Here is a 23,439-nt window from a genome sequence, read left to right as displayed (position 1 = left end):
CAGTCCAAAATATTTCTGAAATAGAAATAAAATAGCATTAAAAAGTAAAGAAAAAATAAAAATCTACATGTGGAAAATCTACATGTGGAAATACAAATGTCCAGTAGCAAATATAATGCAGGATATTATTGTGCAAGACATTTATTTTTCAATATTACATTGAATATAAATGTAAAATGTACGTTGCATTCTACGTCCACTGCAGACTACTTTTGTCCATTTCTACTTTAAATCCCATCTTCTCTCAAGCAGCAGAATGAGTCACGCTCTCATTACATGTGGCTTAACAATAGCCTTCACCTCAGAAACCCTTGCGTTGGCTAGCCATCGTTGCTAATCCGTAGCCCTCCTCAGGCCCTCTACTGTATGTTCCTGTTAGCACTTCCATCCCTATAATCCGTCTCCTCTGGGCAGTGGCCGCTCTGCGATGCGCTCCCAAACATCTGTTCTCTGGATTATCCCCATCTCCTTCTCATGCTGTCTTTCTCTGGAGCATTCCCTCTTTTCCTCTCTCAGGAAGCTCAGCCCCATGCGTTTGTCCCGCAGACAGCTGTACACTGTGTACTCGAACTGTGTGGTCGTTCTGCTGACCTGAGAGAGGTTCAGCGTGATATCAGCCGCCAAGTTTTCTGCACTCGCTGCTCCTCTCTGCAGCCCGGGGAAATTATTTGTTCAGTTTTAACTTACTTACTTGTCTGTTGCCGATTTGAGGTCCATCTGCTTAATGTTTCTTCATGCAATTTGATTTTGTTATCTCTACAGTATCTCATGTAGAAATATTGGCTTCGAGCCTTAAACGCAGTATTTCCTTATTTACTGATTTGCATTAATGTTGTAAAGAAAAGTGAATAAAACAAACTGTGTGTTGGAGAGAAACCCCCTCTGGAGGGAACACAGGGATGTAAGCCTTTGCAGCATTTACATGCACAAAGACACATATATAACTCACGACAGGATAGGGAAAACACCAAAAAGCGTAATAGGGCCTCTTCAATAAATCATGCAAGACTGTAAAGTTTTTATTTTGTGTGTGAAATGAACCAGGGTTGTTTCAGTTATAAAATAAAACATAGATTTCTTAAAGCAAAAGTCACACATTCTTCAATGAACCTAATTGAAATACAAGCTCATCTGAAAACGGTAACAAAATTGACATAAACCTAGATTTATGATTTATAAATATGAATCCTATCTAAGCCTTTTTGTACTTTAATCTTACTTGCATCACATGCTGACCTTCTCTGGAGCCCGCTTTGCCGCTGCTTGCTTTGTGAAACGATGCAGTGACAGCGTTTTATCCCCGTGTAAATCCACCAAGATTGACGGCTGGATTTATGCAGCGTTTTTAGAAGTGATTGAAAAGGTTTTAAATGTTACTCTCAGGTAGGAATGCATTTTTTTTACTTTTTACTCTTTAGTAAAATAAAAGCATGACAAGATGGATTTTCTGTCTTGAATGGGAATTACATCCTGGATATAGTCAAACATGTAGATTTGTATGTATGTGTAACTTTTTTAGTTTTTTTATGACATGCATGATTGCATCTTGTTTAATTTGCTGCTTGGGTTTCGTTTAGATAACCTTTTTGCGTTCATTTCCTTGATGTTGTATTCCTCAGTATTGTATTGTATTCCTCAGTTGTGTAATAGCTTCCAAAGGTGATGAAGTTAAGCTGTAGCCTTTAAAACCTCAGTTGACCGTCATTGTCAATAATTGGAGGTTCTATTTTTTCTATTTATTTTTCATTCAATATCTTGTAAAATAAAAGCATGACAAGATGGAATTTCTGTCTTGAATGGGAATTACATCCTGGATATAGTCAAACATGTAGACAGTAGACACATTCATCTCTTCTTCTTCTTCATGTCACTTTTCCCTCTTTCTCGCTGACGGTGCGACTCCACCCTCCAGACTTAGTGAAAGGCTCACTACAGGAAATTGATAGTCCAAATGGGCCTAATTCGATCTGAGCCTGCTTACGTGGTGTCGCAGCGATCAGACCCAGATGAGATTACAGACATTAGGAGTCGTCGTTGGACACGAGGCCATCTGGTATGATGGGAGCAATTGAGCAAACTAGATCTGTGTTAGTGATGTCGTCTATTTAAACCTGTTAACTAGACTGTCATCAATCAAATCGAAATCCAATTAAGCGTCATCTATCAGAGCAGAAAGGGTCGTCTGTTATAATTTGTGTAATAAGTATCTGTGTATCCTTTTTCTTCTTTTGCTTCTAATTTCATTTTCATTCCTAGAAAGTTCTCAATTTACATCTGTTCTGCTTTGAGTCTCAAACACACACAGCATGTTTCTCATTACCTTTTCTCTCTGTATTCTGCGGTGGTGATCCACCCTTTGAGGAGTTATTTTAAGTTTGTAAAGAAAACAAATCCCGCTTTTGTTTGTGAGTTTCTGGGGGAGGTTTGCCTCAGACTAATTGGTAGCCTCGGAGCATGGCAGCAGCATTCGGTGGACCAAACATCAGGAGAGAGAGATTTCCAGAAATGATATATATAAAAAAAAAACATTTTCCAAAATGGTGTGCATCTCGTGTGGGAGTTTAAAACCAAACTGTAAATAGCATTTTGGAAACACAATTACAGCAGAGAGGCAACGAAGCTGTGCACAAATCACTTTTCACTTTTAGTCTCATGTCTTCAACATTATTGGTAGCAGATTTAGGAAAATAAGGACAAGTAGGGACATTAAACTGCATCAGATTCATGTAATAGTCACTCAGGAAAGTGCTCTGATGGCGCACAGTTTCACGATCAATGTTATACAATGGATACATCCATACATCGTCTGCTGAGATGATTCATCATTGAGATGAATATCTTGTTTTCTGTACACTGAATATATTACTAGAGCCAACAGCCATTTGCTGATCGTCCGAACAACAAAAGGACATCTCTTTCCAGAAGAAGCGTCCCTGTAAGATTTCATAAAGACTATCTCATCAGCAGAAAGTTGTTTCAATGAAAACAGAAAAGAGCTGCAACAGTGAGATAACTGCAATCAAATAATCACGATTGGTATCCTGGTAACAGATTCTGTTACCAGGATACACAAAAAGTTAACTGTATTCCCTTTCAGTTACATAAAAAAACATGTCATTAGATTACTGTAACTTTTCAAAAAAAATGGGGATCAATCGCAGGTTTACAGTGTTACTAAAAGAAATAGCAAGAAAATTATGTTTGTTGTAAATGGATCATATTTCATTCATTTTGTGTAAGCTGTACTATTCTGTAACCTAAAACCTTTGTGAATCTGTACGCCTATTGCTTGAATTTGCTTTATGGTTTTCACTTTCTTTGGTTCATGTGTCTTTGTTTAACTGGTGAACCTTTGTGTTCATAAAATAGTGTGTTTGAGTTGAACTGAATGCACTTTTTGAACATTAAAGCATGTTACAGTAGAAGCAGAAAATACAATGTGAAACCTCAAAATGAGCATATAGGGCCGCTTCAAGTGATTTAGTTTGACTGTGGTTCAAGTTGAGTAGTAGTCATGTTTTGAGATTGGCATGAGGTCATCTTCAGAGGTCTGCGTGCAGCCCACACTGCTTTCATCTTTGTTTGTGAGCAGCTTTGTGTTTCAGGATCACTAACGACAGAAGTCCTAATCCCTGTCTGTGTACACTTTCACAAAACAAATCTCTACACATGAACGTAAAGCCTCGTGGATCAGGTTTCAACAAGTCAATTGCAGACCCCCGAGCCAGTAACCAAATGAAGTACAGTCGGTCTAAACACTGAGAGCAAAGCAGGGTGTTGTGGGTAAATGAATGAGGGGATGAATGGTGCAGATGTGCCATTGAGAGAGTGGCCTGCTGAGTGTGGGAGTGGGTGAAAGGAAAGACAAGGAGTGGCCGGTGGAAGTTTAAACTTGTTTCCAGACAGCTGATGCTTCGGTTTGTCGTTTTATTGTAAACACACCTGTTTGTGTGTGAGGGACTGTACCGCCATTGTTGTATTTGACGCAGCACATGATAAAGAAAAGCATGTTAGTGTTTAGATCTGCACAGTCTCTTCTTATCGCTGCTCTTTCCTGCCGCAAATTGATTATTTAAAATGCTCCTTTCATGTTTCCACACTTCCACTTACTTACTAAACCCTCTATAGTCCTGACACTATAGATCCTAGCTTATCATCTCTTGTCTTTCTTATTATATTGATACACCACAAGTTCCTCTTCCCCTGTGGATGATACAATAAAAGCTGCTGTCAGTATTGTATACCGCTGACTCAAAAAGTGTTGCTATAGAAATTGTATATATCTATTACCCTATGCAGATGGGCCTTATGATTTAAAATGATGTTATTTCATATTGTTTGATGTTCTCTTTAAAGGATAACAACTTGAAAACACATGTGCTCAATCTGTGCCACAATCTCTGCAAGGTAAAAAGATCCCAGTAGGTTTTTAGAGTTTCACACATTTCACTGATTTTCAGGATAATATCGTGAATTCCAATTATTTGGTCCAGGATATTTATGAAACAAAATGTTCATTTGTTCCTAAGGATTGCTTGCCCTTTACATATCTCATAGATAGTCAACATTAAAGCAGGAAGAAGCACAGATTTTATGTTAAAATTGAGTATCTACGCATTCAAGATTCAAGGGTTTATTGTCATATGCACATAAGAAGTATTAATGGCAATGAACTCCAACAATGCAACATATATAATAAAATACAAATCAAAATAGTGCAAGAAGTCTGTATACATGTAAATAGAATATGATATGTACAAGAACAGAATATGAAATAAAATAATGTACATTAAGACAAAATTAAATACGGTTTATTGCGGTGATAACTATTTATATAAATAAGTAGAATCACATGTGACCGGATTTCTGTAAAATGGACTCTAGTCGTGTCTCTGCAACATCCTACTGAGTCAAATGTAATACCTGATGGTTCTAACTATATAAAATATGTTAGTGGTGCACAGTGCCGATGTGCTGTCACTGCAGCCTCTCGTTGTGTCGTCCCCCCCCCCCCCCCCCCCCCCTCGATTCACCAGCCCTGCAGAGAGAAGATGAAAGCTGCCTTCATCTTCTCTCCATCCCACCCACCCCTACATCACCGGAGGCACATGTGGGGGGGAGGAGGAGGGAGATAAAAGGGACGGACGGGGGGGGGGGGGGGGGGAAGATAACAGAGGGATAGGAGAGTAAAGGAAGGAGATGAGAGAAGGAGGATGAAATCCATGCCTAAATAATACAGAGCGAGAGAGTCATTTTCAAGCGTGTGATACTCCCAAGTGCCCCAGTTTCGGGGTTCAGTGAAACCGAGATGAGGCTGGTAATGCCGACAGTTTCTCTCCTCAGTGTTAAAGCAGTGCAGCAGAAACACTTCCTCCAGGGGGCAAAGCTATCCCCCCCCCCCCATATCCACTTGCCCCTCCCTCAGCAGCTTGTAAACAAATGGTATGAAAGTGTGTCTGAGTGCCCTTGGAGCTCCATTTCCGTAAAAATCCTTTTAAGGTGTTTAATAGTCCAGATCTGCAGCATTTACCGCTTCCTCGCAGTAAACGCTAAACAAACCCGGCTCCATCTTAACAACCGAGGCACTCGGAGGTCAGAGGTCAAGCAGGACGACAGAGGAGTGTCACTTTAAAGTCACCCCACATCACTCTCTGAGCAGAGCGAGCAGAAATGTGCTTGGTGGTCGTTCTGAGTAATCTGAAACGACCACCAAGCGGAGGAGATTCTGCTGATGGAGAAACTGCACATGGGAGGGAATACTGATTGATGAGGTGGATGTCCTCCTTTCTTCACGATAACTATTTTAAAATGTGACAAATTGTGTCAAACTTAAGTATATTTAGTCACTGCTTTTATTATTAACAGTCTTTACTTTACATGAAGACAAGACGTTGATTTGAACCAAACAGAAACGATGATACATGGCTATTAACTATTAACTTAATTAAAACATTTTATATTTTTGACATGTGATTGTTTTTGAGGTTTTGTCGCCGTGTTATCTGTCAAAAGTCATTCATAAATAAAAGCTGTTTCTTTTTGTTTAAATCAGAAACATCTTCTTATCGTGACGTACATTTGATATTATGCTGACTTTATCTTTGTCGGGCGAGCCTACAGATGAGCATCACTATATATTTATTTAAACATTAAAATGCTGCTAACATTTTTGATTAATTTTCATAAATTAGTAGAAAAATGCATTAATTAATTTTCCTGCTGAGTCTTTTCATTTCTCATGTCTTTTTAATCGTGTGTAAATCTGATTTGAGGAGGTAGAGTAAGGAAAGTGGAATACAACTTTAGACCTATTTTTGGATGAATCCATGTGACATTGATTTCAAGAGATATCGTGCTAATATTAAAGGTGGGGTAGTTCATTTTGGAGAAACCGGCTCGAGTGCGCGAGAATTTGAAAATACACAACCGGAAAAAATCTGCCACTTCCTTACAGAGCCCCTCCTCCAACACACGAACGCGCACATGACCAATGAGGGCACGAGATAAGTTTGTGCACAGATGGAAGGCTGACAGGCAGGTAGGCCATCCAGTTATTTTAGCCGGGCCGGCTAAAATGATTGGTCGTGCTTTTTACAGTACTACGGCTTCCACAGATGACATTTTTTTATGGATTTTTTGTCAAAGCACTTAAGATATTCATTGCTATCGGGATGTTAAGAGCATTCCATGGAATATAACAAAAAGTGTATCACAAGCCGGTTTCTCAAACTTACCTACCCCGCCTTTAAGTCTATAAACAATTGAATATTGATTCAGTCTGTGTACTCACAGGCGTTGGAGTTTGATGTTAATATGCTCTTTATGCATAGACTTCTTCAAAAGTAGGAGTAATTTAAGCACAAAATATGTGTGGTGCAGTGGGTTGTGCGTTGGTGTTCGGTCAGGGGGTCACAGGTTCAAACCCCACTGCACTCAGCATGTCGTTGTGTCCCTGGGCAAGACACTTCACCCCAAATTGCTCCTGTGGGGATTGCCCACAGTACTGAGTATGTAAGTCGCTTTGGATAAAAGCTTCTAACAAGTAACATGTAATGTAATGTCACGTTTGTGTTTAATCAATTACGTGACAGCACATTTAATCTCATGCCTGTTTAACATGCTCTTCGACATCCCTCTTATCATATGCATGCTTGTTTACTGGGTTGAGATAAACATGGCTGCCTCGCTGCTATCTCTGCACCATCATGACGCGGCTGTTTGTGAGCAGCACTTTGGATAATCCTGTGGCGTGGCTGTTGTTTTTATGGTGAACGTGCACTCACTTTAAATGAACCGTTGTGAGGAAAGCTTTTTTTTTTACTCCATGACTGAGTGTGTGTGTTTGTTTTTGTGAGGGTGTACTATATGTGTGTTGGTTTTTGGGATTACATGCGGTGAGTGCTCCAGTGTACTCTTCACATTGGCGCCGTGCATTTTTGCGGCATTTTGGGCTGCCGGCTGATGTAAAAATAGACTTTGCTGCTTGTATCACAGAGTGGAGAATCATCTTGAAGTCTGAAACACATCGGGTCAGTGGAGGAAAACAGGAATAGATGAGATAGAAACTAAAACAGGACTAAAACCACCAGACTAAGGGACAGTTTCATCCCACAGGCCATAAGACTGTTAAACACCTGAACTTCTTGAAGAACATTCATAACATTCATCTGTTTGCAACTTATCAATATTCCAATACTTGTATATACACTTTCTATTTTATTGTATTTACTTGCACTATTATCTGTGTTATTGTGTTGCACTGTTGGAGGAGCCTGTGACCTAAGATTTTCATCGTCATAACTACACTGTAGCTAATGTACACATGACAAAAAAAGCCTTGAAACTTGAATCTAGAAAAGGGAAGTAGGGAAGAGGGGTAGAAGTGAAGGAAAAAGGGAGCGGTGTGTTATTAGAAAAACTTGAGAGGGAAGGATAGCAGGAAAAATAATGAATTGATGCTCAGTATCCAGAACTAAATCTCAAAAAAGACAAAGAGGAAATGGAGCAGTCTCACAGGAAGTTAATCGAGTCTCGCTTTAGGTTTCTTCACCTCTTCCCGATAGAGAGAGAGAGAGATAAGACTGGAGGAAATGCCATGCTCCCTTATTGCATTACTTTGCCGAATCCACTGTTCATACCGAGCACTAATTCCACTTCCCCATTTCCCTTCCCCTCGCACTTTAGTAACAATATACCCCATCCACAGGCAGGGAGATTGCACGATAATTCCACAAGATCTGCCATGTTGGCTCTTAACGCGGCTTACAAGGAGTTATGACAATAAGGGTTACTCTCAGGTGAAGCCGGGGTTATTTATTTGTATTTTTGGACACTATGAAATATGATCTGGAAATGGAAATGGCCGAACTGGAAACTGGACTGGCTGGCCAAAATAGCTTTGAATGCAATGTGTTTATGTCATAAAGCTGTGTTTTTGAACAAGGCAATGAGCGCTGAAAGATTTGACCTGAATATGGAAATCTGCAGAGCTGCCAGTCCTAGTGTTTATTGTAAACATCATGCCACTCCATCATCGCAGCATTTTGGATGGCACTGTCAGTCGATCAGGTGGTCTACCACTTTTAGGAGCATGAATGTTATAACAACATTTCATGCCAGTCGATCCTATATAGTTGTTCTTGATATTTCAGCCCTGAAAAGATGACAAGGACTTAAGTTAACTGTTAATTTGTATATGTGGAGGCTCTGCTAGCTGGCAGTTTAAAGGCATGACACGACAAAGTATGTAAGTGTAGAGAGGAGAACATTTTTCTCGCACTTGAAGAGTGATGGGATTCAACTCGAAGAAAGTGGTGTGAGGTTATTGCTGTAGAAATGTGGTTTCAGCCCACAGTCAGAAATAGAGAATGACTCGGCACATTTCCCTCTCAACATAGTTGACCTCTGAGACAGTCCTGGCATGATTGATGAGATTCTCTCTACTACTCTGTCTCTGTCTCGTAGTACTACAGCCTCTTTTAATGCTGTGGCACTTATTAATGTATCCTGTGCTCGCTAAAGTGCTTCATCATAGCTTGAAAGCTCTTTTTCCCTCACTACCTCACTTTTCTCTATACATTCTGCATTAATCAAGCCATATTCTACATGTTCTGTTCACCAAAGTGACCACTCTTACTCTTAAGCCTCGTCTCAATACCCCTCCTCGACTCCTCCTTTCCCTCACTCGCGTCCCTTCCTTGCGTCTTAGCTCCGCCTCCGTAAGATGCGAGCGAGAGACACGAGGAGGGGACGCGAGGACAGAGGAGTCCTCAGGTATTAATTGGGATGTCCTCGTTCACTCAAACGTCACTCTTAAACGACGTCTGTTAATGATGACATGTGCACAGCTGTATCCCCTCTCATTGGGTTTAACTGAATAACCCCTTAGAACCGGCCCATTTATTGTTAAATATGTATTTAAATTATGAATCTGTCTCTTTTTAGTCAAGGAATTCAATGTATGATGGTTGGTCCTGCTTTAGTGTTCCGTTTTGGTGTAAAATGTAGCCTACATTTAAATACAAATATAATTATAATAATGTGAAAGCCTTTACTCTGAACATGTGTGTCCTGTAGATCCCCACATTCACCACAAACCCACATTCAGGACTGTGAATTTTAAATAATTTAACTCCTGAATATCTTAACACAAAACAAAACAAATAATTGTTATTTATCAAGATCTAGCCATTTATGAAATAGCTTTCTTAATAGCTATGTTTTAGTGGCGTTCAAGATCATTAAACATGACTTAAATTGTTAGTATAACCTTAAGAAATGAATTGCACATAAGAATTTCCACGGAGCTGTGAGCACTTATACATTTATGTGACGCTTTTCCACTCATTCTTCCAGTTCTCCGTTTTCCTGTGTTGAAATCGACCAGCTGTGAAGGTGGGGGCGGGGCTTTTATACGCGAGTAGTGAAAACACTTCCGCGTAGTCTGCTCTCGTGTATCCTCCCTTTCGTCTCCTCCCTCACCCCTCCTCGACTCCTCCGTGTGCATTTCAGCTATTGGGACGTCCTTCAAAATGGCGTGTCTTGATCGATTTCCGGGTCAAGTCCCGGAGGAGGGGAAGAGAGGAGTCGAGGAGGGGTATTGAGATGAGGCTACACTCTTTGGGGACCACGGAGAGCTAGCAAACCAATGATTTTAGAGAAATGCACCAATAAGAGTGTACGTAAAGCTGGAGGAAAGTCACAGGGAAATGGGAACTGGCCACAGAAGTCACATCAACATTTAGCAAAGTGCTTTGTAATCCAATTACATATCATACCATGCAGGCACACATTCCTACTTAGCCGTGTGTACACTGTTTACACCGCAATCGATTTAAGAAAAGATAAATAATTGCAGACATGATAACTTCATGCAGATGAACCTTTACTTTCACAAATCTGGACTTCCAGGATATTATTTATTTGTTTTACTGGTACTTTATACAGCATGTTCCCATCAATACAGCCCCTTCACTGTTTAAGCGCATTGCTTTTTTGGTTTGAATGCATGGTAAAGACAAAGCTGTGTGTGTACGTTTGTGTACAATCTGCAGTATCTAATATATTTAATGCATGTCTCAGTTGCTGTTCCCATTTGTTTAATGCTACATGTGACAAAGAGGTTGTGTAACAGCCGAAATCCTGCTTTGTATTTGTTACAAGCAGTGGTACTGCACTGATGACGGGGAAATAAAGCAGCAGAGAGTGTGTTAGGGCCTGTGGAACCGAGTTAATGAGGTGAACGTAGGAGCGCAGAGCAGGAGGAAGAGAAGATGAGAGAGAGGAAACGCCAGAGGTGGTTATTAGTGTTCCCTTCCCCTGCAAAACAACACAAAGCATGTACAAACAAACACTACTGGACAAATATTTTCAATCTATATACAGCATGGTTTCTCCTCACTGAAGGCAGCATTACATTTCAGACATTAATGCTGTTAGGTGTGATTAATAAGTCACACACACCCACACACACACACACACACACACACACACACACACACACACACACACACACACACACACACACACACACACACACACACGCAGCAGCATGTGACTCACACTCCATCACAACATCCAAACACATGCTTCATAGGCAAACAAACACTACTGTTCACACACTACCCACACACAAACTCCACCCACCCAAATCCCTAATTAATAATCTCTTAACTGCTACATAGCACACACGCACACAACCACACACACACACACACACACAACCACACACACACACACACTCAACCACACGCACACTTTAGCATGTTGTCCAGCTCTCGAGGGATTAACACTTCAACACAGTGAGTCGTGAGATTTTCCCACACCACCTCGCAGGCTGAGTTACATTTTCTGTCAGTCACTCGCAGCGCTACGGCTCTCCGCCAGAAGCGCACTCCCAGAAACTCTCAGGATCTGCCAAACGCTGCGAAGTTGCGCAGCGTCAGAGCGCGGGATCGAAGCAGGGGTGGTATGGGGTCGATTACGCGTCTAGATGTTTGGTGAAAGGTGTGCATTTTTCCTCGGAAGTTGTTTTTTTTATATTGGAGGGCAGAGGTTAAAACACACACACTGGCAGACAACATTAAGCCTATGAGCTATGGCTGGAATGACATACACAATAGTTACACACAGACAGACACACACACTGCTCTGAAGTTAGTTAATCAGAGCTCTATGAGTAATAGATATTTCATCAGTCAAATTCAGACCATTATTTCTCTGTTAGTTTCCATTTGGCTGCTTTTATTCAAATTTTTCATTATGCACAATAAAACTAAAAGTGAAAAAAGTATGCAAGTTACAAATCTGATATATCTTAAGGCTGGTAAAAGCTAGACACTGCTGCTACTACACAGTTATGTGCATGTGATCTATAAAATAACACACACACAATTGCACAATGTTTTGGTTGTTGGAGTTGATGGAATTTTATTTAGCAAGAATCTCATACTTTTGTGTACCTTTTTCCTCCTTTCTCACTCTCCTCCCCTACACCCCCTTCTCCTTGTTTACTTATATTCTTTTATTATTATTATTTATTTTATTTTATTATTATTTACTCTCCTTTTTTCCTCACTTTTCCACCTCTTATATCCATTTTATTTCTCTGTGCCTGTCTTCCTCCTCCTCGTGGACAGTGGAGGAGTCTGTTGACAGTCCTCTGCAGTGGAGAGAGGACTTTATTGGGCCTCAGTGTTCAGCCCTTCCTGAGCCCAATGAGATCCAGATGTGGCGGAGCACTGTAGTGACAGCAGCCATTTATGGAGCGAGGGAGAAAATGTGTGTGTGTGTGAGAGAGAGGGTGAGAAAGATGTGTCGTCTTCTCAACACGTGTACCGTACAGATGTGTGGGAAATTGAACAAGTCAGAGACATGTACTGTTCTCCGCTCTCTTTAATATGTTATTAAATGTGAGACTTTTGGATGAAGATGCTGGCAGGATGTTTTAAAAGGTGATTTTTATTGTTGCTTTTGCCTTTCTTGAGCAACGCGGCTTACCTTGTTTGTGTGTGTGGATCTATGAGGAGAATAATTAGAGTTTCAGACCTGGAGGCTGAGGACATTTTTGTAAAGTGAGGACATTTTTTACATTCCTCATATCTTCAAAGAGCCGTTTTGGGTTTAAGACTCGGTTTAAGGGTTAAGGTTAGAATTAGTTTCTGTGGCATGTGGTCTGAGACGCATACCACATAACCACGCATTTAATTGGGGTACCCCCCCCCCCCCCCCCCCTCTGTCTGTCTGCACTGTTTACTACAGAATAAAGACAAAATAATGGCCAACGTTGTCTGTGAAATGACATTTGCTCTCAGGAATTAGAAACTGTGATAACACTGCAGATATTGTGCAGATTTTTCCAGTTTTCAAAATAGGATTTTTTTTGGACCAATTTATGAAAACACTGTCCAGCGTTTAAGCCTCTCTTGGGGGGGGCAGGGGTTTGTTTCCATGGCATCAGCTAACTGACATGTGGGAACTGCTGTTGCTAGGAGACTTGCTGAAAAAAGTTGACATTCCTTCTATTAGGGAATACATTTTTTAAATGTTTGCACCAACACAGAAGATATACTGATACATTTTTCTTAAATGATTTAATTTATTTCAAAAGGATACCATTGTGTTTTCTGATGGGGAAAAACAGATGTTTTGGCCACGGACGTTCAATTTAATGGACTTATTTCTGCGGATTGATATGACTGCTGATCATAGCGTCATTAGCAGCATCATTTGGATTTCAGTTCAACTTCTAAAAGGTATGGTACCACATAGGGAGGTAGACATTTTTGGTGTTGATCACAGATATCTTTAAATCTTACAGGCAAGGCACTGCACCACATCACTGAGGGTCCTCACAAGTATAGAATTACAGTTATCTGTGTGTGTAATGTATTATATTCTGTGTGTGTGCCTTCCTCGACCATACAGACACTTGTGTGCCTAACCTCTTTTTACTTTTTCATTCTTTGTATGTGTGTGTGAGGGATGTTGTGTTAGTAGAGTCACACCGTAGAGGTGAGTCCTTTCATGTGTGTGTGTTTGAATATGTGTGAGTGGAGTAATGGGCCCCTGTTGAAAGGATGACCCTGACAAATCCACAACAGACTCAAATGAAAAGCTGCAGATGACTAATGCTCTACATTCATGCAGGCACATCCTGAACATGCTCAGAAACTCTGTTCTTCACACACACAGGAAGCTCTTTGGCTTTTTTATGGATTGTTCTGAATGTACATAACACAAACAGAGAGTCTATACTATACTGTATTGATGCTCTTTCTAGAAAGTGACATAATTTCCGGTGTAGCCAAGAAAAATTGCTACTTTTCTACTCTGAGCTGGGATGCAAATTGAATATTTTCTCACACACTGTATGCTCTCTAACTAATCTGTCCGTTACTTTAATGATGCACATCACTGTTAAGTCCATTAAACACATTTTAGTTTTATTGGAACTCTAATTCAACCTCAAGAAATATCTGTCTTTCCCTTTTTGCAGATCCACTGGCCAATATCAGCTTGTTACTGAGTTTTAAAGCGTTGTGTGGTCATACTGGGCAATAAAAACTGAACATTTACTCAGCTTGAAGATGGTCGCAGAGCAAGGTTTTTCTTCTACGTCAAGCAAGCATGAGTCATTAGGAAGTGACGGTAATTGCTCTCGTTCACCACATGAAACGAAACGGTGTGTCACCTAATAGCAGGGCACTATTAGCCAATAACTACACCCACATGGAGAGCCACGATGAAGCCGGTTCTTAGAAAAACAGAAAATAATGTAACGATATGATATGCTGTATACTTACCATTACCATTACATTTGGATAAAGTTTTATTGTCCATTAATGAGAAACTCCCTCTTTGGGATCTTAGCCTTTGCAGACCATTTAAATGCACAAAAAAACTATATAACACACTACAAGAAAGGGAATAACACAAATAAGCATAATAGGGCCCCTTTAAAAGTCCATAATACACCACAACATGTACTAGTTGATCAATAAACAGTTAATTATAGCAGACAGGGAGACAGCAAGTCAATACAGTGCAGTGAATATTGGCTCGTTAGGGGTGAACGCCACCTTCTCGTACAGTTATAAGATGTCACCTGTTAGTCATCAGTTACTCGGTTAAATTTATAAGATAGTTTGACATTTTTGGAAATATTTGTACTCCCTTTCCTGCTGAGCTTTAGATGAGAAGAGCAAAACTACTCTCATATCTGTCAATTGTTAGCTTGACTTATTATTCTTATATTTATTTTTGTATATGGATTAAACAAAGAAAGATAATGGATTTGGGCTAGCTAGCTGTGTCCCTTTATTTCCAGTATTTATGCTAAGCAAGGCTAACCCTTTCCTTGCTGTATCATCATATTATTTGTATAGGAACATGAGAGTTAAAGAGTCAAAATAGAAAATGATCCCTACCCAGAAATGTCGAGCTACCCCACTGAATCTGAAGCTGACTGTTGATGACATATTAATATTTGTCTTCAACTTTTTCCCACACTTTTCTCCATAATAACTGTATAGTTGGTATACTGTGGGTGTGTGTTTTGACTCCTAGGTATTAGTGAGTGTTTGCTTAAATATGTGCATATTTGGGGGCCATATTCAAACACTGTATTGGATTTCTTTGTTTCACCAAAACAAACTCACCTCCTCTCCACACATGCTGTCGGTTACGAGGAGGCCCCTTCAGTGTGACCTGTCACCATTACGTAACCCTGCCCCTCACCTCCTTTCCTTATTTCCTCTTTTCCTGGAAAGGAGGGCTCGTCCCATGTGTCTGTAGTAAAGGAAGGTAAACAAACAGAGCAAGAGATGGAGGGAAAGGGGGGTGAGAGGGGGGATAAGAGTCTGGGGAGTGACACTGATATGTAACAAGAAAAAGTGAAAAGCCATCATTATTAGCTTTGTTCACATTAATTAGGGACCTTGATTTAGCAAATGCACCAACTTATGTTTCCTTAATCTTGTTCATGTAGTCATGTCACAGGGAGGCTGTGGCTCAGTGGGTAGTGTGCTGGACTTCGAATCATGGGGTAGCACGTTTTAGTCCCACTGCAGTCAGCATGTCGTTGTGTCCCTGGGCAAGACACCTCACCCCAAATTGCTCCTGTGGGGATTGGCCACAGTACTGAATGTATGTAAGTCGCTTTGGATAAAAGCGTCTAACAAATGACATGTAAAACAGTCTGGAGAATTGTAGTTAGTAAGGAAGTGAAGTGATGTGTATGTGTGTGTGTTTCCTGAATAGTGTGTGCAAAACTCTAGATGCAAATGTGTACAAAGAGAATTTTTCAGAATTAGCTTTGTTGATGTTATAAGGTAGTATAATACAATCAAAATGTATGATTTACATGTACGTTTTATTTGAATTGCACTCAGTAAAAACCCTTGTAAACATATTACATCACATACCAGTCTCACAGTTAGCTGAATATTCGCAGTAAAAACAACGTCAAACTGCTGCCAATATTTTTAGATATTGGTGTCTATTTATTTTGAGGGTATTGCTAAACACTTTTGTAAACCAACTAATCCCTTAAAAAACTTTGATTAAAGGGGCTCTTCTATGCTATTTGTTTTAGGTTTTACCCTCTGTCTGAAACCAGAGATCTAATTGGCCATGTCACTGTGTTACGGAAGTAAACAAAGGAGTCAAATGGAGGTGTTTCAGGCAGGGGGAGGCACCATTTACATGCACAAAAACCTAAATAACACACTACAGGAAAGGGAGACAAAAGTACAATAGGGCCCCTTTAAGTGTGACTGAGACTGCTTTACCCTGATATACCCAAATATCAGGTATCTGTGAACTTCTGATCAGCATGTTTCACTATTTGATCCGCTGAAATAGCTTAATTAATTCATAATGAAAATTATTGTCAGTTACAGCCTTAGTGTATGCATTGCAGAAAGGCATTTTAACAGTGATGAAGAGATAATAACAGCACCTCCCTTCCTACCTCTTCCTGTAGAGAATCGAGCGTTTAACCTCCAGTTACTGAGTCAACCTTCAGCTGTGTGTCACAAACACCAGTTAGTCTCTTTAATAAGAGGTTGTGAGCGTCCAGACGCATGTGATAGCAGTTTACACACTGAGCCGCTAACAGATTAAGGAGGCAGCACACTTGAGCTGAATGCCAAAACACACACTCATACTCCCACACGCACACATTGTTGTCATCTGTTGCATACTATGAATGTTACGGCACCTGCTCTCCTGTGTGTTTTTTTAAAACCACACTTAACAACATTACTGGCACTGAAGATGCACCAAACCACAAATACACACACTCAAAAACAAACACACACGCTCTGTTTTCCCAGCATGCCTTGTGAAGCCGAGCTGCACCTGCTAGCGGAGGAATGCGATGTGATGTCATCTCGCTAAAAGCTCCAGTGAATGTAGAAGCTGTGAAGGCTTTTGGTCTAAACCCGACTCAGACGGCCCTCTGGGGGAATCCTCGCAGCGTGAAATCATTCAGAGAGATTGTTTTTGAGGCATTTCTGCTGCTCCACACGCAGTTTTACAGAAAGAAAACGGGGAAGGAAAGATGGATATAAAAGAGACAGAGGTGATGATCCAAAGTTACATCATGAAGGGAATTAATATCTCTCTGGCTCTGTTTGGTTTTTAGTCTTTTCCAGTTCACCTGAACTCAGTTTGACTCAAAAACAAAGTGAATTTTATAAACTGGGACAGTATAGTTGTTTTATCTTGTTCAGTGTTGCTTTTGATTTAGCAAAACAACTAACTGAAACAAAAGCAAATTTATTAAATCACTGAAGCTTGTATAAGATTAGATTTGATTCAATTGTAGTAAGAACCAGAACAGCAAACAGTTGACTTGATTTAAATCATAATTGTATTTTGGCTGTATTTGGGGAACATTTGAAACTCAATTTCACATATGTTTGGCTTCTTACATTTAAAGGGGCCCTATGATGCTCCGTTCAGGTTTCATATAAGTATTTTGTGCCACTGTGACATGTCTCCATGCTTTAATGTTCAAAAAGCTCTTTATTTTTCTCATACTGCCTGTGCTGCAGCACCTCTTTTCACCCTCTGTCTGAAACAAGAGCCCAGTCTGCTCTGATTGGTTAGCTGGCCGGCTCTGTTGTGATTGGTCAACCACTTAGAGAGTACAATGTGTTGGAGCGCTAGCCAATAGAAGCGTGAGGGTTAGACCATTTACATGCCGTAAAACCTATAACACACTACAGGTAAGAGAAAATAGCAAAAAACGAAATAAAACAATTTAAAACATTTTTGTATTCCTCAAGTAAGGTTTTAAAAAAAAATAAACATAGTATTTATATGAGTACATTTAGTTTTTAGTTTTAAAAATATATCAAAAACATAATTTAGCAGCCATGCATATAAACGAGAAGTAGCCTTAATAGAGATATTTGTCAGACTGTAAGGTAAATGAACTGAGTCTCACTCTCCACATCCCGCTGTGCTTGTAGGGCAGAGCCGGTCCAAACAGCAGACGTCTGCTTTAATAATGGACCCAGCGGGCTGAAATTAGCCGCTCCGGAGTGAACCGGCACTAAGCAGTCCTACACGTCTTTGAAAGAGGAAGCCTTTGATTATAGGACACGACAGAAACACGCCTGCAGAAAATCCCTTTTAACGTGTATTGGAAAGAATACCTTTTCCCATCTCTCTTCTACAAAACGATCAAATTTTTTTTTGCACAGAGCCCTAGTTAAAGTCACGTTTCTTGAGAACTCCAGTCTGAGTGTATGAGGTTTTTCTCGCCGCCATATTCCCGTTTTACCGCTGATGAAGCTGTCAAAAGCACAGTTTGGCACGTCTCACTGTTTAAGTGTAATCACAGTTTAACTTGGCCTGTCTTCTCCTGTCATGTAATAGTTGTTTAATGAAGCAGCAAATGGGGTTAGTGTCTCCCACCAAGTCTGAGTCTATGTAAGCGATGGCATTTACTGTATCTGTAACACAGTTTTTCAGCGTGTGCTATAAGCCTGACTGACACTCAGAGGACAGACTGTGTATCTGCTGCTGTATAAACCCACAGGCTGGATGCAGAGCGGAGTTTCTGGTTTGGTTTGTCAGAGCGAATCTGCAGAATAAAAACACATCTGCCCACCTGCTGGTTTTGAGGCAAAATGTACGCGTGCAGCAGAACAAAACAAAAACCTTTTCTGCTCTTTCCAAACACAAATACGTCTCTGCATCAAGTCAATCTCAAGGCCAATGTTTTCAGATTGTTATAGTGTGTTTATACTAATGTCAAGCAGGCTGTCACCTCCAATTTGGGTGGTGGTTGGTGATACGAAATATCAGATATTTTCCCTTATACATGGCAAAGCAAATTGAAACAGACCCCACTGTGCACAGTTTCTTTTAGGAAATATTGCAAACCATTGATTCTCTGGATTATATGTTTACAGTTAGCAGTGCTATGTAATGTTTAAACGTCACATTCTAGTATTACTTGAGCTCCTTTGAACCTTGTCTGAGGTGATACCAGAAAAAGGACTCGCTACGAGGTACTATCCCTAGTGGAAAATGAAAAAAGAGTGAGCAGAGTCATATCGAGTATAGACATAACATGCATTGGAAAGCTGGAAATAATGTCACTCCCTCTGACCTGGATACTCAGTCTGCTGAAACAAGACGTCAGCATCGCCTGGTGATCAGCGCACTGCAGCCAGCATCAATTATTCCAAACACTCAGCCCTACATAGTAGAAACGAGCTAATGGAAGCTAGCCAAGCAGTGGTTTTGGCACGTCTCCACTTGCTTTCAAAATCTAGGTCACCAAATGGTTTTTGAGAGTGTTTAGTGAAACACTGCGGCTCGACTGGAGAAGAAGACAAAAAAGTGGGAGAGTGGGAGAGAGCATTAGGGTTATGAGAATTAGTATTTGAGCTGCCATTGCTTTGAAAAAGGTCTTGACATGCTAATTAGAAAAGCTAGCTCCCAGTTTGTCCCCTTAACATTTAACATGCTAAATCCTGTCTTAAAAATAGCAGCAGCACCACGGCCTGCTTCCTCTGAGGCTGAGCAGCCGGGCTTTTCTGCAGCGCCGGAGGAAACGACTGGCTAACGTAAAGTGACAGCGTGGAAGAGCCCACAGGGCCATGGGCATACATGAGCATACTGTCAGTACGGACTTAAACACACACACACACATACTGTACATACACACACACACTCAGTCAGAGCAGAATTAAGCCCTTGGGGTCAGCACATTCTCTTCAATATAAAATCTAACATATGGCCGGCTAAGCGCTGTATCTTTGATTTATGTAAGTGGACGATGTAGCGATCTGTTTTTTACACACTTAAGTCGGTTATTTCTGGACTGGATATGGCACCACAGGCTGGGGTTAATTCAGTTAGCATTTAGTCACGTTGTATTTCAAATTAAAATGACATTCAAGTCTTTTAAGTCTTTGGGAGCAGTAAATGGATCCAGTCAGCTCTGCTTGTTCTCGGATGATTTCCTCAAGGCATGATCGTTCTTTAAAGAGATCAAACATGAAGTCACAGTTTGCTCTGTTTTGTTTCTGTCATTCATTTAGACCAAGATCCAAACAAAGCCATGCAATGTGTTAAATATTGTTGGGAAAATAAATATGGGCGATTCACGTTTCTGTACGTTTGTGTTGAAAATCGAATCAAAATAATGTTTTCAGCAGTATTTTCTTAACATGCACGCTTTATGTTTCAAATAAGCCGACATCTGGTAATAATGGTATGCTTCAGGGAACTGAGGAAACAATATGATTCAGAAAAGAAAATCTGAATAATTGCTGCATGACTCTATTAGCTAGATATTAGGCAGTTTCTTTTTCCAGTGTTTACCTTAAAATCGACCCTGCCATGCCCCCAAACCACGCTGTACAGATTTTATGGCGGCTGTATTGAAAGAAAAATCTCCTACTTATCAAATAATGAATTGAAAAAATATTGTTCCTATATACAAGGGCTTTATTGCCTTACATTTAAACTGTACTGAGGTGAAAGAAAATGTGCTGTATTTATATTGTGCATTATTTTTTAAATATGCAGAAACCTCAAGGAAATTAGCTTTTCGTTTTGTTTTTAAACTTTCCCACTTTCTTTCTTGAGCACCCTCTTTTCTCTTTGTCTCTTTCTCTCTGTTCTCCTATGGCATACACACATGCACACACATGTTCACACACACACACACACACACACATGCAAACACACGCACAAACAGAGTAATCACCGATTCACAGTGTGTGTGTTCCTGTGCTGCGGCCACAGCAGGCGTTGACCATGAAGCAGAAGTTCACTAAATCATCCAGACACTGCCGCCCTGCTCATTAATCTCTGTCAGCACACAAACACACACACACACACATAGAAAGCAAAAACACACACTATTCACCCAAACACACGACACACATGCATACTATGAGCTCCAACAGCACATACGTCTTCCCGCTGTATTTGTTTTCCCAGCAGCGGTGTAATTGTCATTGACAGTTTCCATTTGAACCGCTGCTCATTTCACTCAATCATCTCAGGAAGTGGAGATTCCTCCTCAACTCAAAACTGGGAACATTTTTGCCACAAAAGGGCTCTCGTATTCAGAGGATTATTGAGCATGAAAGCTCTGTTATTATCACGTAAATAGCAGTTTCGATTTTCATTTTGGATTGAAGGGAATTGGGGGAGATCTCGCTACCCAGCTATTTTTCTCTTGATGTTGACACTGTGTCCAAACCAATGGACGTCAATAAAGAGAGAAAAAGAAAGATGGATGTACAGTATGTCCGTGTAGTGAACCAGAAACACTGATAATATAAGATGAACCAGTTGTATTTCTCGTTTACGTCCTGTTTCTTCGCCCTGATTGAGTGTTTGAATGTGTGTCAGGTCGGCGGCTTTGGGGGAGATTGTAAATGAATCCTCACAGAGATCAGAGCCTGGATCAGGTGCAGCAGGATTTATCTTTTAATAAAGCGTGTTACTCCAGAGCGGGAGTATTCACCCAGCAGCCACAATCAATTATCTGACGCCCACTTCTCCCTCCGTCTGTCCCTCCTTCTCCCCCTTTCTCTGCTGTTTCCTATTTAGTCATTTATCATAACTCCAAACTACTCGTTGCATCAGCCTGAAATCTCCGCCCTGAAACGGTGGAGCTGAAATATGAAAATATGTTTCTCTAAAGTCTCACGTCTCGCCTGCTTTCTTCCTCATGTTCCAGTTTCTCTCTTCATCTTCACATGTTTGATTTCTTCCTTTCCTGTCATCTTATTTTCATAATCTGATTTATAATTTGTTTTGATCGTCCATCCCGTTCTCATTTCCGTTCCTTTCATCTTTTGTTTGTTCTTCTCATCAATGCGTCACTCCTTCTTCATGCTCCGTTTATTTTGTCTTTCTCTTTCCGTTGTTTCATCTGTTTTTTCTATTTGTTATGTTCTCTCTATCTTCTGTTGAGTTTTGTTATTGATTCCTTTCCTTGTTCCTCTTGTCTCTTTTACATGTCTCCCCTCTCCTTTCTTCTTCTCCTGTAACCCCTCCCCTCTTAATACTACTCACCTCTCCTTGTTTTCTCCACTTCTGTCCTTGTTCCCTCTCCTCTTCTTTCCATGTCTCATCTCCTCTCTTTTTCTTTCCTATCCTTGTTTTTTCCAATCCTTTCTTTTCCTTTCCTTTCCTTTCCTCTACTCCTTTTTTCCTATCCTTGTCATTTCATATTCCTTTCTCTCCTTGTCTCCTCTACTTTCCTTTCCTTTCCTTCCATTTCCTCTCCTCTCCTCTCCTCTCCTCTCCTCTCCTCTCCTCTCCTCTCCTCTCCTCTCCTCTCCTCTCCCCTAACCAGCTCCACTGAGCCCTTGAGACACCTCATAACAACCTGAATGAGTCCTCCAGGGGCCTCTAATGATGGACTCCCTGTGAGTGTGTTTTTTCTGTGTGTGTGAGAGTGTGTGTGTGTTTGCAGAGGTGGCCCATACACACACTTCCACGAGCAGCGGCTGTGTGTTTGCCTTTATAGGAATTTGGCAGTTTAGTGTGTGTGTGTGTGTGTGTGTGTGTGTGTGTGTGTGTGTGTGTGTGTGTGGTGTGTGTGTGTGTGTGTGTGTGTGTGTGTGTGTGTGTGTGTGTGTTGTGTGTGTGTGTGTTGTGTGTGTGTGTGTGGTGTGTGTGTGTGTGTGTGTGTGTGTGTGTGGTGTGTGTGTGTGTGTGTGTGTGTGTGTGTGTGTGTGTGTGTGTGTGTGTGTGTGTGTGTGTGTGTGTGTGTGTGTGTGTGTGTGTGTGTGTGTGTTGTTTGTGTGTGTGTGTGTGTGTGTGTGTGTGTGTGTGTGTTTGTGGTGTGTGTGTGTGTGTGTGTGGTCCGCTTTTTCTCCTCCTTGTCCCCTCTTTGTTCCCTTTGCCTCCGCGCTCCGTTTCCCTCCTCCCGCTTTCTCTGTCTCCGTTCCGTCTTTTTCCCCCCGCCCCCGCCCTTCCGTGCTTCTTCTTTGTCCCTACCGCCTTTTTCTTCCTTCTGCTTTCTCACCCGTCTGCCTTTTTCTGCTTTTCCCTTTCCCATGCCCTTCACTTGACATGCACCACATCTATTCCTGTCTACGTGCTGATTTGTGTCCATTTCTTCTCCTCAGGCCTTTGGAAACGCTAAGACCCGCCCACAACAACAACTCCAGCCGCTTCGGAAAGTTCATCCAGGTCAACTACCAGGAGAGTGGCACTGTCAGAGGGTGAGACAAGACACACACACACACACACACACACACTCACACTCACACACACACTCACACTCACACTCACACTCACACTCACACACACACCCATCAGTCTGTGTAATGCATTACTCATACATGTACAAATACTTTGTGACGGACTGGTAACATTTAATCACTTATAAACAGTGATTTAACTCTTTTTAAGTGATACTTAGGGATTGTTAGTCAACTATTTGAGCAA

At 40.9% G+C, this 23,439-nt stretch overlaps 1 protein-coding gene across 1 annotated transcript in view; it reads left to right on the top strand.

Moving 5' to 3' along the window:
- The window catches only part of LOC117497287 (unconventional myosin-IXAb-like), a 148,748-nt gene that overhangs the window by 48,255 nt on the left and 77,054 nt on the right, over positions 1-23,439 (top strand). The window contains 2 exon segments of the mRNA XM_034149234.1: positions 23,118-23,138; positions 23,140-23,213. Coding sequence (XP_034005125.1) covers positions 23,118-23,138; positions 23,140-23,213 — 95 coding nt within the window.

The sequence above is a fragment of the Trematomus bernacchii genome, unplaced genomic scaffold (genome assembly GCF_902827165.1).
Source record: "Trematomus bernacchii unplaced genomic scaffold, fTreBer1.1, whole genome shotgun sequence".
NCBI classification, from domain to species: domain Eukaryota; kingdom Metazoa; phylum Chordata; class Actinopteri; order Perciformes; family Nototheniidae; genus Trematomus; species Trematomus bernacchii.
This window is presented reverse-complemented; position numbering and strand designations above follow the sequence as displayed.